We start from the raw sequence: 15,696 nt of genomic DNA, 5'->3' as shown, positions 1-15,696 counted from the left end.
TCTTTAGTGGTTGAAAGAATAGTTCTACCTGAACGATAGCGTGGTGTTGATTGAGTAACATTAGCTGATTGCAGCAAACAAGAGACAAGGTAATGATCCGAGATGTCATCGCTCTGCTGCAGAATGTCTGTATTATCAACATCAACTCCATATGACAGAATTAAATCTAGAGTATGATTATGGCGATGAGTTGGTCCTGTTACATTTTGTCTGACTCCAAGAGAGTTGAGAATATCGATAAATGCTAATCCCAATGCATAATTTTCATTATCTATGTGAATGTTGAAGTCACCAACAATTAAAGCTCTGTCTATAGTAACAACAAGTTAGAAAATTAGCAAATTCACCAAGGAAATCAGAATAAGGCCCAGGTGATCTATACATTGGACAAAAGATGACAGAGATTTTTTTATTTATATCTGACAGCATCACATTAAGCATTATTAATTCAAAAGACTTACATTTATATCCTGTCCTCTGAGTAACCCCAAAAACTTCACTGTAAATTGTAGCAAAACCTTCTCCTCGACCCTTCAGACGTGGCTCACGTTTATAACAATAAGCTGGGCGAGTAGATTCATTTAAACTAATATATTCATCCGGTTTAAGCCAGGTTCAGTCAAACAGTGCGCATCCAATTTATGATCTGTAATCATTTCATTAACAATTAGTGCTTTGGTAGAAAGATATCTAATATTTAGTAGCCCTATTTTTATATGATGTGTATTTTTAATTTGTTTGTTTTGTTCAAGTTTGACCGTAATAAAAAAAATTCTAAATTATTTAGTGAGGGTATTGTGTTTGGTAGTTCGGGGAACAGACACAGTCTCTATGAGATATATAGGTGATACAGTCTCTATGTGTTGTAGTTTATGTGACCTGTGTGACATCTCAAGGCAGCTAGCAGATGTTCGGATTAACCAGTTTGTCTACTTCTTGAACTGGGACCCAGTTAGTCAAATACTATCATTATTAAGACTATGAGCCAAATTACTAGAGAGGAGAGTGGCACCTTCCCTGGAGGGATGGAGTCCGTCTCTCTTTAGCAGGTCAGGTCTACCCCAAAAACTCTTCCAACTGTCTATAAATCCTATTTTATTCTTCAGACACCACTCAGACATCCAGCCATTCAGTGACACTAATCTACTATAAACCTCGTCACCACGACGAGCAGGGAGGTGACCTCGTTTTTGCAAATTCGCACACCTCTTTAACATTATCTTTAGTGATCTCGACTGGCAAAGCCGGACGTCGTTATTGCCGACATGGATAACAATTTTAGAAAATCAACGTTTAGCATTAGCCAGCACTTATAAATTTGATTTGATGTCAGACGCTCTGGCCCCCGAAATGCAATTAACAATAGTGGCTGGAGTCTCTATTTCCACGTTCCTTACAACAGAATAGCCAATAGCAAGTGCTCTTTCAACATGATTCTCAGTGGGTGTATCACTGAGTGGGGAGAATCAATTTGAAACCCTTACAGGAACGGGTGTGTTTAGGGATCTGCTTCTGTGTGGAGAAGTGATGACCCTCACAGATAGTGGCAGATTGTTATACACCTTTTTCATATGTCCTGTGATGCTTAGCGAGAAATATGGGCATTACTTCCATTGTCAAGTTAACACAGCTGTTGTTGCAGAATACGTCCATTCAATCTTTCGTTGTGCTGTTGGGATTTTGAGGAGAGCGTGGATGATTTCGTATGGACATACAACAATCACTATATCAGTGTGTTACTGACCGATGATAAATGACAAAAAAGTAATAAAGACAAAGAAAGAGTGAACTAAACCAACCACTGTTTCTCTCAGATGCAGTTGAGATTTAATTTAAGCACAAACGTAACATTTCAAGCTAAATTATTGGCTGTTCAAATCAAATCAAAACCAAAAATAAGAGTGCTGATTATTGATCATGAGAGAACAAGTGTTCAAAAGTCTGATTGCTTGGGGGAAGAAGCTGTCATGTAGTCGGCTGGTGCGGGTCCTGATGCTGTGATACCGCCTGCCTGAAGGAAGCAGTGAGAGCAGACCATGACTCGGGTGGCTGGAGTCTCTGATGATCCTCAAAGCATTTTTCACCCACCGCCTGTTATATATGTCCTGGAGGGAGGGAAGCTCACCTCCGATGATGTGTCTGGCAGTTCGCACCACCCTTTGCAGGTCTTTGTGGTTGTGGGTGGTGCTATTGCTGTACCAGGCAGTGATGCAGCCAGTCAGGATGCTCTCTACAGTACTGGTGTAGAACTGTGTGAGGATGTGGTGGTTCATTCCAAACTTCCTCAGCCGTCTCAGGAAGAAGAGGTGCTGATGAGTCTTCTTCACAACGGCCTCAGTGTGGACGGACCATGTGAATTCCTCAGTAATGTGGACACCAAGGAACTTGAAACTGCTGACTCTCTCCACCGGTGCTCCATTAATGGTGATGGGGCTGTGTTCTCTGTCTTTCCTCCTGAAGTCCACTACAAGCTCCTTGGTCTTACTGACATTGAGGGAGAGGTTGTGCTCCTGACACCAGCATGTCAGAGTGTGCACCTCCTCTCTGTAGGCTGATCATTGTCAGTGATCAGACCTACCACTGTCATATCATCAGCAAACTTAATGATGGCATTGGAGCTATGTGTTGCCACACAGTCATGTGTGTATAGGGAATACAGGAGTGGGCTGAGAATACAGCCCTGCGGGGCTCCAGTTTAACATCGGCGTTAACCCATGGTTTCTGGTTGGGGTAGATCCGTATTGTTTTGGTTGGCACAACATCCTCTATGCATTTCCTGATGAAACACTTTACGCTATCAGCGTAAACCTCGATGTCATCATCAGAGGCATCTCCCAGTCCGCGGGATCAAAAGAGTCTTGTAGCATAGAGTCTGATTGGTCCGACCAGCACTGGATCGTTTTGAGGTTGGGTGCTTCCCGTTTCAGTTTTACCTGTAAGCGGGCAGAAGCAGAACGGAAGAGTGGTCTGATTTGCCAAATGTTGGGCGGGGGAGGGGTTTGTAGCCATCCCGGAAAGGAGAAAAGCAATGATCCAAAACCCGGTCCCCTCATATGTTGAAGCTGATGTGTTGGTGGTATTTTGGTGCGTTTGTTTTAAAATAGCTTTGTTAAAGTCCCCGGTAACTGCTCACTTATACTCCCATACAGTTCCTTGAGTGCCTGGTCTGTGTCGACTTGTGGGGGGATGTACACACTTGTGATAATGACCGCTGTGAATTCCCTCGGTAGCCAGAATGGTCGACACAGAAGCATGAGGTGTTCCAGATCAGGAGAGCAGAAAGACTTGATAAAATGTATGTTCCTTTGATCACACCATGATTTGTTGATCATAAAACATACACCACCACCTCTGCTTTTACATGAGAGGTCTTTCGCTCTATCCATGGAGAAACCTGCGGGTTCGATGGCTGAGTCTGGAATCTCCGCCGACATCCAGGTTTCTGTAAGGCAGATAACGCAGCAATCCCTCATCTCTTGTTGGAAAGAGATCCGCACTCTCAGCTCGCAGAGCTTGTTGTCCAGAGACAGAACATTTGCCAGTAGTATACTGGGTAGCGGGGGTCGATTTGCATGACATCTTACTCTGATGAGTACGCCGGCTCTTGTTCCCCTTTTCCTTCTGCGTTTTCGTGGCCGGGCGGCCCAGACAAAGTCTCCGCTGGCGTGTTTGTAAACAGCAAGTCGGCATTGAGGAATTTAAAGTCCGGTTTTCGGTGTGTAATTGCAGAACCAATGTCCAAAAGCGTTTGTCTGTCGTATACAATAAGGCAGACAACATCCAAGACAAAAAAACTGTAAACAAAAAAAACAATAAACTGCAGTGTTGTGTCGGAGCTGGCAACGCAGCAGCCATACTCTGTGCCATCTTGAGTCCTGTTTTAGTGGAGTACATGTGTTAGTTCAGCTTCAGATGTGTGTGTTTGTCATCTTGTCACCTTGCATGTTCAAATCAGACAGACACACTAAGGAAGAGCTTTGAAGTTCTCATACTTGGATATGTAATAGCTTTTTTCAGTTTTCAGATCGGACAGTTATTTCCTTTTAAATCCTCATGTAAATTCAAACATTTGTTTGGTGGGTGATTGACTGGTGAGAGGTGGTGCTTTGCTGCTGTCCAGGATGCATCAGGAAGCCATTTTAAACATAAAATTCAATGTGGTTTACATTATTGTACCTCTGTACAATAAGAGATTTGGGAGAAAAACTAATAAAAAGTGCCTTTATCCTTAGCTCCGTTGTACCCTATATAAACAGGGAGCTTAATGGTGGATGTGTATTAAAAAAGGTACAATCACACAGAGCTTAAAATTGCCATACAAATAACTGGTATAATGACTGTAGTAAGGTTCAGAGAAGTAGACGATAATGTAGATCCGTAATCACATCATGTTGAACACAATGTAAAAAAAATTAAAATAAAAAAATAAAAAAGACAAATCATTATGTACTTCACAATGCGTCATTCAATTATGTAGGTGAAAATAATGTTGCCCTTGCACAAGCAATTAAGTCTTTCATCCCAAAATTACATTGTTCTTGGAAAATCACAACAGTAGATAATTACTTGTCAATGTGACCACCATTTGAGAGAGTGTTTGTACATATTAACTTATTTGAATCTATTTTATTTTATTATTCTATTTTATTTTATTTATTTGCGCTCGATAACCCACTAATTGCTTTTGACTAATAGAGTTCATTGAATGACTGTGCTGTCGGTAAAACATCATTTCCCACAAGCCTTTGCAACAAGAATGGCAAGTTATAAATTGTCCGGAGTTCTGTATTACTATTTAAGGAATAATACCAAAATGATGTCAAAAGAATACCAAAATGATGTATTCATACTATATTATTAAATGTAAATTTTTAATAATATCCATAAACCATAAGAAAAACATTAACCGACGTTTCTCTGATTTTGGGCGTGTTGTTTGATATTTACTGAAACATTGATTGTCCAGCAGTTTCCGCATCTCTGTCTCTGTTTAGCAAAGTTCCACACAGTGTCGAGCACACTTATTTGTTAAAACATTAAAATATGTCTTATAAACCAGTAACACATGTAATCTTCGATATGGACGGCTTGTTATTAGGTGGGTGAGAAAGATTTACTTGTAGAAATTATGCTTAAAATGAGCCTAGCGGCTTGTCTGTAATTCTTTACTTGCAGAAGCATAAGAAAAAAGTCACCTTATTTAATAAACCTGTTTTGACAGACGTGGTCCGCGTGTAGTATTATTTTTGTCTTTCTCCCTGTTTCTTTTAATGTCAGCAATTTAAATTTGCTTTCTACTCATACGTATCTTCTTGACAGTTATCAGTCACTACTATGCACACGATAAAGAAAAGGAAAGGTACAGATGTTACGTACTAAATGTCTTCAATCACAATCAAGCTGTGTGATGTGATGATACTTCTTCCGAATATGCTATGATTAAATCGAAACATTTCATCTTTAAAATGTGTAAATAATATTGTTTCATAAAAGTATCTAGTTGAATACTCATCCACTAATGAGTATATCACCTTTTACAAATACTTACAAGGAAGGGGCACTACTTAGACGTTTGCTATAAACAAATAGGCCCTTAATATTCATGAAAGCAAAAATAATTAAAGCCATATTAAAGAAACATTACTAATTAATAAAGGCTTAAGTATTAAAGCAATAAAATTATGACTTTGATGTGCGCTATTATGTGAGATACAATGGGTTAATTTATGTTCAAGTTGCCCCCAACCACTGTTAAAATGGTCCTTGTCCCTTCATCAACATATTCAAAATTATGATCAAGTCTTTCTCAATGTAAATATTTTAATACCTTTACTGTTGGGGCTTATGTGCCAAAAGATGTTATGGAGATTTGTTGTTGTACTTCTTTTGTTTTTTTTTTTACAAATTCCCACTTTTTTTCCCTAATACTCATTAGTTTCTGTATTAAAACATATTAATATTTGCATTGTTGTCCTACTCAGTCATGTTATAATGTGTTTCTGCATTTTTTTATATTTTTATTTTGGTTCATTTATATGTCCATTGCAGATACAGAGAGGTTGTACTCAGTCTCGTTCCAGAAAATCTGTGACCGGTTCAGTAAAACATACACCTGGGAAGTGAAGTCCTCTGTGATGGGTGAGAAGGCTCTGAATGCTGCCAGGATAATCAGAGATAAACTTGAACTCCCCATGACACCCGAGGAGCTTCTGGAGGAGACCAGGACAATTCAGGAGCGATTATTCCCAACAGCTTCTCTGATGCCAGGTAATGTCCATGTAGGATTTAAATTGGAAGATCATTTTGAAACAGAGTGTACCAGAAGTGCTCAAGGAGGGATCTAGACCACATTTTTGCCTCAAAGTCCCCATCTGAATTCCATCTTAAGGTGATTCAATGTCACCTCGCACTGCTTAGTTACACATTTAAGAGACCATTGTGTTTTTCAGGGGTAGAGAAGCTTGTCAATCATCTTCAAAAGCACAACATTGCTATTGCTGTGGGCACAAGCTCAGCTGGCCTGACCTTTGAGATGAAGACCAGCCGTCATAAAGAGTTCTTCAGCCTCTTTAATCACATTGTTCTTGGAGATGATCCAGACGTAAAGAATGGCAAGCCACAGCCTGATATTTTTTTGGTGTGTGCCAAGAGATTCTGTCCCCCAGCTAACCCAGAACAGGTAGGGACAAAGCTAAATTGACATAATTCTGTTGTATTAGTTTCCTTCTGTGTGTGTGTGTGCCGACCAATGTGCCGTTACATTCTTTCACATGGTTAGCCATCCAGGAGAAAGAAGCTTCTAGCCTGTAGTGAGTTTTGATTTCACTTCCTTATGACAGTATATACAGTAATCAAGTTTAGAAACTGATAATTCAGCAAGATTAGATTCCTGCATCAAGATCATACCATAAAACACTGCTGGCAAACTGATGCCATTTTACAGTGGATAATTTGAATATTTAAAGGGTCAGGTCTCCTTAACAACTCTGTAAAGTTGTAAAAAAAACAGTACTTAACATTAAGGTTGGCCCAACAGATACAGGCCTGTTGACAACCCAATTGGGCCAGTGCTGCATTTATGCCATCAGTTCAGTTGGCAAGTGCACAGAGCTGCTGTTAAGCGGGAAGACAACAACCGTACATATGTACAAAATGGTGAGAGGGCGTGCACATTGCGTTCAAAATCAGCTATGCACAGCACAAGGGAACAGAATGCAAGGATTTTAAGATGCAGTTTTAAAAGTATTATTTTTAACTTGAAACTTCTAAAATGCAATGTAAATCAATGTAAATAAATTTTTCTTGCCTCTTGTTGCTTTAGAATTCTTTTTGATTTAAATATATAAAATTATTAAATTAGTTATTTTATTTTGAGTACTTTAGTCCTCTATACTGTACATTTCAGTTGCAGCTGCAGTGCCTTATTTGAATAAATGGCAGGAGGGCCACAAGGACATCTCATTTGTTTATGAATTTGTGCCTGTCAAATATCCTGTATGAAGTAGCACAGGGGTCAGCAACCTATGGCAAGCTAAAGCATAATCACTGGTACGTGAGCAACATTGAGCGAGAGATGAGTATGTATTTTATTTATATGAAGTCCCTCACAAATGCATGCCAAACCGCGTGATGTAATCCTTCCTCATTATAATGAAGCGACAGTTATGACCTGAATGGGAAGCACATTTTTTTTTTTAAGTTTGACCAAACTATGCTAGTCAACAGATGAGTGCAGTGCGTGAGAACCGTTTGTGCATCACAATCCACTGAAACAGCGGTGTGGATCAATGGACTACTTGCACAAATGTTTCTGTGTTCTATGTAATGCGGCTCAGGTGTTTCTGGTTACAGCATTTAGTGCACCTAAATGCAGAGGTTTACTCATGGGAAGGTAGATTATTTATTCTTTTTGGGGCTGTCAGTTGATTATAACAATAAATCATGCTTTTGCCTTTAATGTGACTGATCTCAAATTTAAAATTCGTTGAAATTTGCCTCTCAGTATATTTTTTTCTTTCCAAATGTAGCTGCACTCAGCTCCTGAATAATAGCCTCAAACATAGCATATATAGCCTGCAGCAATCTGGCCATCTCATTAACGCATTTCATTCATTGATGATATTTCATACCTGTTGAGCTTCAACGATAAATTTCACCATACAACCATTTATATCATTATATATCACCGTACAACCATTCATGATTATAAATCAGCCATTCTCTTCTCTGAAGCAATTTTAATGTCAAATTGAATAAATACATTAAATAGTCTGCTCCAAAAATATTTAACAACACTACACAGATTTAATTACTTTCAAATGTTAAATCTCATTATCTTTGGCAGATAATGCCAAAACTCATTCTACTTATGCATTTACATTTCAACATATATTGATATACTTCAATATATCAATATCAATTAAACTATGACACAAAATATAGATTAAAACATACTTGTAATAAAAACATGTGATGAATGCGTTTGTTAGGCCTCTCTTCTCCCTCATACATGGAGCAATGCATTGCTGGAAGCATGTAGTTCTTTCATTCAAAGAGCACTGGTACTGACACCCATGTCTACTTCAAACTTATGTAATTTGCAGTTCAAGCTCATCAGTAGTTAAATGTCTGCTAAAGGCCTCTGCTTGAGGAGAATTGTTGAAATGCGCTTGGAGTGTATTCCAGTTATTGCTTTCTCAGATCGGTTTAGGCTGAATTAAAGCTTTGTAAACTGTTCTTCCACCGAGCTTTTAAAGACGCTGTACACAGTAATGTTCAGAATATTTATTCTCCTGTCTCTGAAAATATCTGTACTTTAAATTTTTCACTAGGCAACTAGGGCACACTGTACACACATATAACCGGGAACTAGCGAGCCACTTTATTTGAAAGTGGATGTACGTCATGAGGCTCAGTGCAAGTTATATATATATATATATACAAGCAAGCAGCTTTCCTGTGTTTATAATTCCAGTTGTCTAGAATCAGCAGACGATGCTCCTTCCTTAATCTTTTAATATCTTCTGTAAGTCAGTTTATAATTGTATATAAGACTTTAAACCCCACTGTGAGATGAGAGAATTAGCAACCCATTGCACCTCACAATGCCCCCCATTCCTACAGACAATAGGCACTGTGGATTTGTGAACACAATGAAACTGAATGTTTCAGTTCTCCATGTCATGCATGCCTCTTAGTTAGTTTTATTAAAATGCAAATTATATTGTCTTTAATATATTTTGAAGTCTGTGTAGTGATATGAAATGTTTAATGCTGCTTGCCTGTTTGGCAATTTGCAAGTTGCTTATTTTCTTCTTTAATTGCCTTACATGAGGCTTTCTTACAATGTCTAGCAGGAAATAATCAATCACAAATGGGATTTAACTAGATGCATGTTTCATTTTATACTGCCATAAAACCCTTTCTGAAAAATGATAAAAATAAGCTTTGAAAGGAGGGTAGGATGCCAGGAAGGAGATACAGGACTGCGAATTGTCTTGTTTCTTTTGTCCTTGAGTGATTGACACTTGTTCCTTTACTATGACATTGAGTATGTAACTAAATTAAGCCTATTCTAGACATTTAAAGATAAGATTTACATAATTATTGTTTTTTTTAGGCAAATTGTTACAGTGATTTACATTTTTAATTAATTAAGGAACCCGTTCATCACAATATTTAAAAATACATACATATTTAAATATATTTTAATAGCTGTATAAACTACTGCTGCAGTGTATACATCATTATTTAGTTGTCTGCAATACAGCATTTAGGAGTGAAAAGGTTGCAAGGCGCAACCACTATTAAGTAAAAGGTCTGGGAAAACTTTGGCTGTTACCAAAAGAATAGTAAACTCTACAAGTCAGTTCCCCTTCTGTCACTCACTTAACGTTGTGTCGAATGATGTGACATAAGGGGTCTTCCTTGGACACTGAATTGTACCTCTGAACCTGAGAAAAGATCAATGTCAAGTTGGCAGACAGAATTTGCATGCCCCGGCCCTGACATACAGGTATAAAGGGAAGCGGGGCAGCGAATGCCGGAGTCCAATGGTGTTGCAGCAAGCAGCTGAGTTTCACTCCTGTTCCACTCACCTCTACCAGCTTTACAACATTGCTGTTGGATCCGCACTACGCATTTCCAGCTGGCGTCTCTCTCTCTCTCTGCACGCTGTGCATTTCACGCTCCTGGGCGCTTTGACAGCTCTTTCTTTCTGTTTAAAAGATTGTCTCCTCCTAAAAGAGGTGTATTTCCTCTAAAGGAGTTTTCCACTCACAAAAGAGCAATACACAGCGGCGTCCCTCTGCAAACAAACAACGGCAGGCAGCTCTGCAAACTGGGCCCAGCTCTCAGCCCCAGCGTCGAGCACCTCGCAGGCGGCGTATGCCCCCCGTCTCCAGGATCCCTTCCCGGACCAGAAATGCTCTGAAGCGCTCCTGAGATGGGCAACCCAGGCAGTCGGATGTTCGCTCCGTTGATGGTACCAAGACCACTCCGTCCCCCGGTGTAGGGCCAGGAGGAGAATCCTTGTTTTCCTTATTTTTATTTGCCACTCCCTCTCCGAGTTGCGGCACCCACATGTTCAATAAAAGAGCGATTTCCCCACTCCATGGGTCATCCATCCGGTGTGTGCCATTCTCACATCACCCTGGCCCTAAAACTCTACAGTCCCGGTTCCCCGGACGCAGCTCTCTCGCCTCCGGCCCCACGAAAGCTCAGCCCCGCCAGGCCAGAGTTCCAAAGACGCCTCCTTAGGACCTCTTTCTCAGTCTCTAACCCACCTCCTACTGGGTGCGCGGAGCAAGGTAAGTGCTTTGAGTCTTTTCTCAGCACCCAAGCCTCAGGATGCTCTTTTTCCTCCTGACGCATTATTACCTGCTCCCACCCGCCGCGAAGCCCTGCCGGTATATCAAAAACGATCGTCCCTTTTAGTGCCTCTCGCACAGAGTTTGGATGCATGGCTCTCACTTCCCAATCCGTCGCGCTGGTTGGCCTGGTTATCTGCATACTCAACTACTTCGATGACTGGCTCATTCTGGCCCACTCTCGAGAGTTACTATGCACCCACAGGGACCAGGTGCTCAGGCACCTCAGCCGTCTAGGGCTTCAGGTCAACTGGGAAAAGAGCAAGCTAGACCCGGTTCGGAGCATCTCTTTTCTCGGCATGGAGTTAGACTCAGTCTCAATGACAGCGCGGCTCATCAACGAGTGCGCTCAGTCATTGCTCAGGTGCCTCGCTTGCTTCGAGCCTGGCACAGCGGTTCCTCTAAAACAATTCCAGAGTCTCCTGGGACATATGGCATCCTCAGCCACGGTCGCGCCGCTCGGGTTGATGCATATGAGACCGCTACAGCACTGGCTACAGACGCGCGTCCCAAGGTGGGCATGGCACCACAGCACACACTGTTTGACAATCACCCCTTCTTGCCATCAGACTTTCAACCTTTGGACAGACCTCTGCTTTCTGCGGACTAGAGTCCCTCTGCAGCAGGTGTCCAGACGTGTCGTGGTAACCACAGATGCCTCTAGACAGGGTTAGGGTGCCGTGTGCAACGGGCGCGCTGCCGCTGGCCCCTGGAAACTCTAGGCACATCAATTGCCTAGAGTTGATGGCTGTAATTATTGCCCTATGGAAGTTTCTCCCACTAATCCGAGGCAAGCACATCTTGATCCGTTCTGACAGCACCGTGATTGTAGCGTACATAAATCGCCAGGGCGGCGTGCGCTCTCGTTATATGTCACAACTCGCCTGCCATCTCCTCCTTTGGAGCCAGCCGCGACTCAAGTCGCTGTTCGCCACTCACATCCCTGGCAACCGCAACATGATGGCGGACACGCTGTCGTGACAGGTTTTGCCCAACGGAGAGTGGAGGCTCCACCCCCAGTGGTCCAGCTCATATGGGACTGATTTGGCAAGGCACAGATAGATCTCTTTGCCTCCCAAGACAACTGCCACTGCCCACTCTGGTACTCCCTGACAGGAGCCCCTCTCGGGACAGTTGCGCTGGCACACAGCTGGCCCCGTGGGCTGCGCAAGTATGCATTTCCCTCAGGGAGCCTTCTTGCATCGGTGCTGTGCAAGATCAGGGAGGCGAAGAACATGTCATCCTGGTGGCCCCCTACTGGCCCACCCGCACCTGGTTATCGGATCTCATGCTCCTCGCGACAGTCCCTCCCTGGAAATTTCCCCTGAGGAAGGACCTTCTTTCTCAGGGACAGGGGCACCCTCTGGCATCTGCACCCAGACCTCTGGAACCTCGACGTCTGGCCCTTGGACAGGATGTGGAAGATCTAGTGTATCTACCACCTGCTGTCGTAGACACGCTCAACAAAGACAGAGCCCCCTCCACCAGGCAACTCTACACCCTAAAGTGGCGCTTGTTTGCGAATTCGTGTTCTTCCCGAGCCGAAGACACGCTGAGATGCGCAGTTCGGTCAGTGCTTCTATTCCTACAGGAGAGGCTGGAGGGGAGGCTGTCCCCCTCCACCTTGAAGGTGTATGTAGCTGCTATCGTAGCCCACCACGACACAGTAGATGGCAAGTCCCTCGAGTTTGGTCCGGATGGCTCTCCCATGATCCTGAAAACCTACCACCTCGCCTCTTCCGTGTGCGGCTAGTGAGCCCACATGAAGTATTTGTCACATTAACCTCCCCTTGGGGCATGCATGTGCCACTCGTCAATTCTCATTGTTTTTAACCTCTTATTTTAACCTTTTATTTGAAAGATAAAATGTAACACAGATAATTACTTAAGATAGACAAAATTTCTCAACAAATACATTTATTGAACACTAGACCAATCTGCACTTGTAGACTTAAATTAAAAATGTATAATGTGAAAACATGTTGTATAAATAATGTATAACAAATATATTAAATAAACAAAGCAGGTGTTACGAACTGCTCTGAGACACGAAGTTTGAGATCCAAATTCAGCTTTAATTAAGGGGCAATCCAGACACGTAATCCAATATTCAGAGCATCCAAGAGAAGCACAGGCATAACTAGGGATGGGTATCATTAAGGTTTTAATGGTATTACTATCTTACCGATACTGCTTATCGATCCGGTACTTTAACGGTATTCTTAACCATTCTTTTTGTTATATATATATATATATATATATATATATATTAAACAAAGATAAACGTTATATAGGCACAGTCATTTAATTTCAGGAAGGTCTACTAACATTACTGTTCAGGTGTGGTCTAAAAAGAAATCTAATAAAGTAATCAATTGTAAAATAACACTGCATAGTTTATCATAGATAGATTAATGCTTATTAATGCAGAAGTTATTCATTCAAGAGCTGTAAGTGATTTTCTCTTTGCCTTTTGTTGTTTGATTCGCAGTAATGGCTCAATCGTCAGCATGTTTATTAGACAGCTTCCCCTTTAAGACCGAGTCTAATAGGCTCCTGATGCAGCATATTTTCTCCCAACTATTTCCATAACTACATCCATTTAAGACATAAACTGTGTTTAAGTGAATCTCCAAGCCGGTCGTTTTGACATATTTTTGTGTATATTTGATCGTTTAGACGCGCACATGAAACCCAAAGTAGACTATACTTTGCTTGTCTCTTTGTGGTCTGTTTCGAGCGCCACGCTTTGGGAACGGTATCTCTTGCGCTCTTTTTATTATTAAACGCGTCCCGCAATTTAGCAACAGTAGCTAGACTGCATTTTCAACAATCACCGATCGTGCTGATTCTGACGTTAAGTTTTGAGTTTTAGGGAGAAATGTCAGTGCACCGCTGTGAAGGGAAGGAAGTTGTGCTAGACAGAATGCGGCTTATGTATAAATATTCTTTTTATAATCTTTGGAAGGCAAAATCTAAAATAAAATCAGACTAATAATCACAGATCTAAACCAGGCTATGTTTGAATGTTTAGTTCTGTCACTCATTTAGCAGGGCTCGTGTTGTGCTCGCTGTCGTGAGATCTCTCTCTCTCTCTCTCTCTCTCTCTCTCTCTGACTGCTGAATAGCTAAATTGCATCACAGACAAATGGTTTCATATTATTATACATAGAAATGGCTGGCTGAGATAAAATAACTTTCTCTTTATAGCAATAATAAATGTATTTTCTTAATTTCTTCAGTACCGACAGCAGAACCGATAACGTCCGAGCTTACCAAAGCCAGTCCTTCAATAGCCTATAGTGCGTTGGTATCTTTTTTATAACTTATTTCTCTGCATTGAGTGACAACCCTCTCAAATATAAGACACACAAACAGAACAAATAAAAGTCTCAGATTCACTGTCTGTAATTGCAAAATTCTTGCTTGCTTATTGTGACATGATAGCAACCCTTCTGCTGTGATAATGCAACTTCAACTACGCTATCAGTATCCAAAGTAGCCGAACGTCATGTCGCCTATCGCGTTTGTCACGTTTTTTCTTGAAGTTGGCAGTAACATATCAAAAGTTTTTAATTAAATATAAAGAAGTTATACAAATTTAATCTTTACTGTTTTCTCCAAGGAACTTAGCTCCTTCCTTGAGATCTGCTCACTCTGCTGGAGAATGACTCTAGGGGCAGCGTGCGTCGAACACGCGTTCCACAACAACACTAGGCTGCCCACAGATGCGCCTGCCTAATAATCGGCTTGATATACTTGGATATTGGCCGATGCCGATTATGTTAAAAAATAAAAAAAATCAGCCGATTAATCGGCCAACCGATTAATCGGTCGACCTCTAATTCTGTCCCTTCATTGTTTTAGATTAAAGAACAATCAGAAGTTAAATAATTTAATTTAATTGAAGATTATTTAAAAATAATTTAACACTGATCATTTTAATTGGAGGGTAGATTAACTGTAGCATTTTTTTAGACTGTCTTGGACAATATTTACTCAAGAAAGATATGTACTCAATAAACCAAATACAAAAAAAAAAAAAATACAAAATTATAACATAACACTACTCAGACAGAATCAGTAATACTGTGTACCAACTCAGTTCGGTACCAAAATGCTGTCTGACTGACAGATGGCTGCTTTGTAATGCAACAAGTGTTGCATGCATGCTCTTTGAAGCTGTCTTTTTACATTGTATCACTTATTTTCAGCTTTTAAATGTTAGCTTGAATACCTGATACTGCTGTTTGATTCCTGTTAAGGACTGTTAATTTAAACCAGTGAATCGTTAATCAAATAATTTAACTATCAACCAAAAGATTGTCCACTCATATGTGATTTTTGCCCATTTTCCTGGCAGATTTGCAGGTTGTTCTAGTTAGTTGCATTATAATTTTAAGACCACAGATTCTCTTTTGACTTCACATAATGCTTTGAAATATTGTTAAAATCATGGTCTTATCTATGCCATAAAATGTTGTGCCACTCACTCAAACAGGCCAGCGTTCTATCCAGAGCTCTTGTTATATTTGACTGGTGCACAATTTAGTCTTAGCATTATTCTCTTGGTAAGTGGAATAACAGGATCCACTGGGACACCCAACTTAGATCTTGACTAACTTGGCTATTGTCTACTTAGCTATCAACTTTGTTCCCTTTTACAGTATACTTTTTTTGGATCACTCTTTATTTGATTGTATTTTCACAGCTCTCCTTCAGATTAATGAGCTGAATAATGATCAAAAAAGTACTTGCATATTGATCTGTTTCTCACACCTATGATATAGCTTCTTAAGATATATATTTAACCACTGGAGTCCTATGG

At 40.7% G+C, this 15,696-nt stretch overlaps 1 protein-coding gene across 1 annotated transcript in view; it reads left to right on the top strand.

The window, feature by feature from the left end:
- The first annotated feature begins 4,968 nt into the window (after positions 1 to 4,968).
- pudp (pseudouridine 5'-phosphatase) overlaps positions 4,969 to 15,696 on the top strand; it is a 32,054-nt gene continuing 21,326 nt past the window's right edge. The window contains exons 1-3 of the mRNA XM_052127033.1: positions 4,969 to 5,098; positions 6,049 to 6,267; positions 6,450 to 6,679. Coding sequence (XP_051982993.1) covers positions 5,044 to 5,098; positions 6,049 to 6,267; positions 6,450 to 6,679 — 504 coding nt within the window. The 5' untranslated portion in view covers positions 4,969 to 5,043. The remainder of the gene's footprint in view (positions 5,099 to 6,048; positions 6,268 to 6,449; positions 6,680 to 15,696) is intronic.

Source organism: Xyrauchen texanus, chromosome 5, assembly GCF_025860055.1.
Source record: "Xyrauchen texanus isolate HMW12.3.18 chromosome 5, RBS_HiC_50CHRs, whole genome shotgun sequence".
NCBI lineage: Eukaryota > Metazoa > Chordata > Actinopteri > Cypriniformes > Catostomidae > Xyrauchen > Xyrauchen texanus.
The sequence above is the reverse complement of the archived record's forward strand: the minus strand, read 5'-3'. Positions and strand labels throughout refer to the sequence as shown.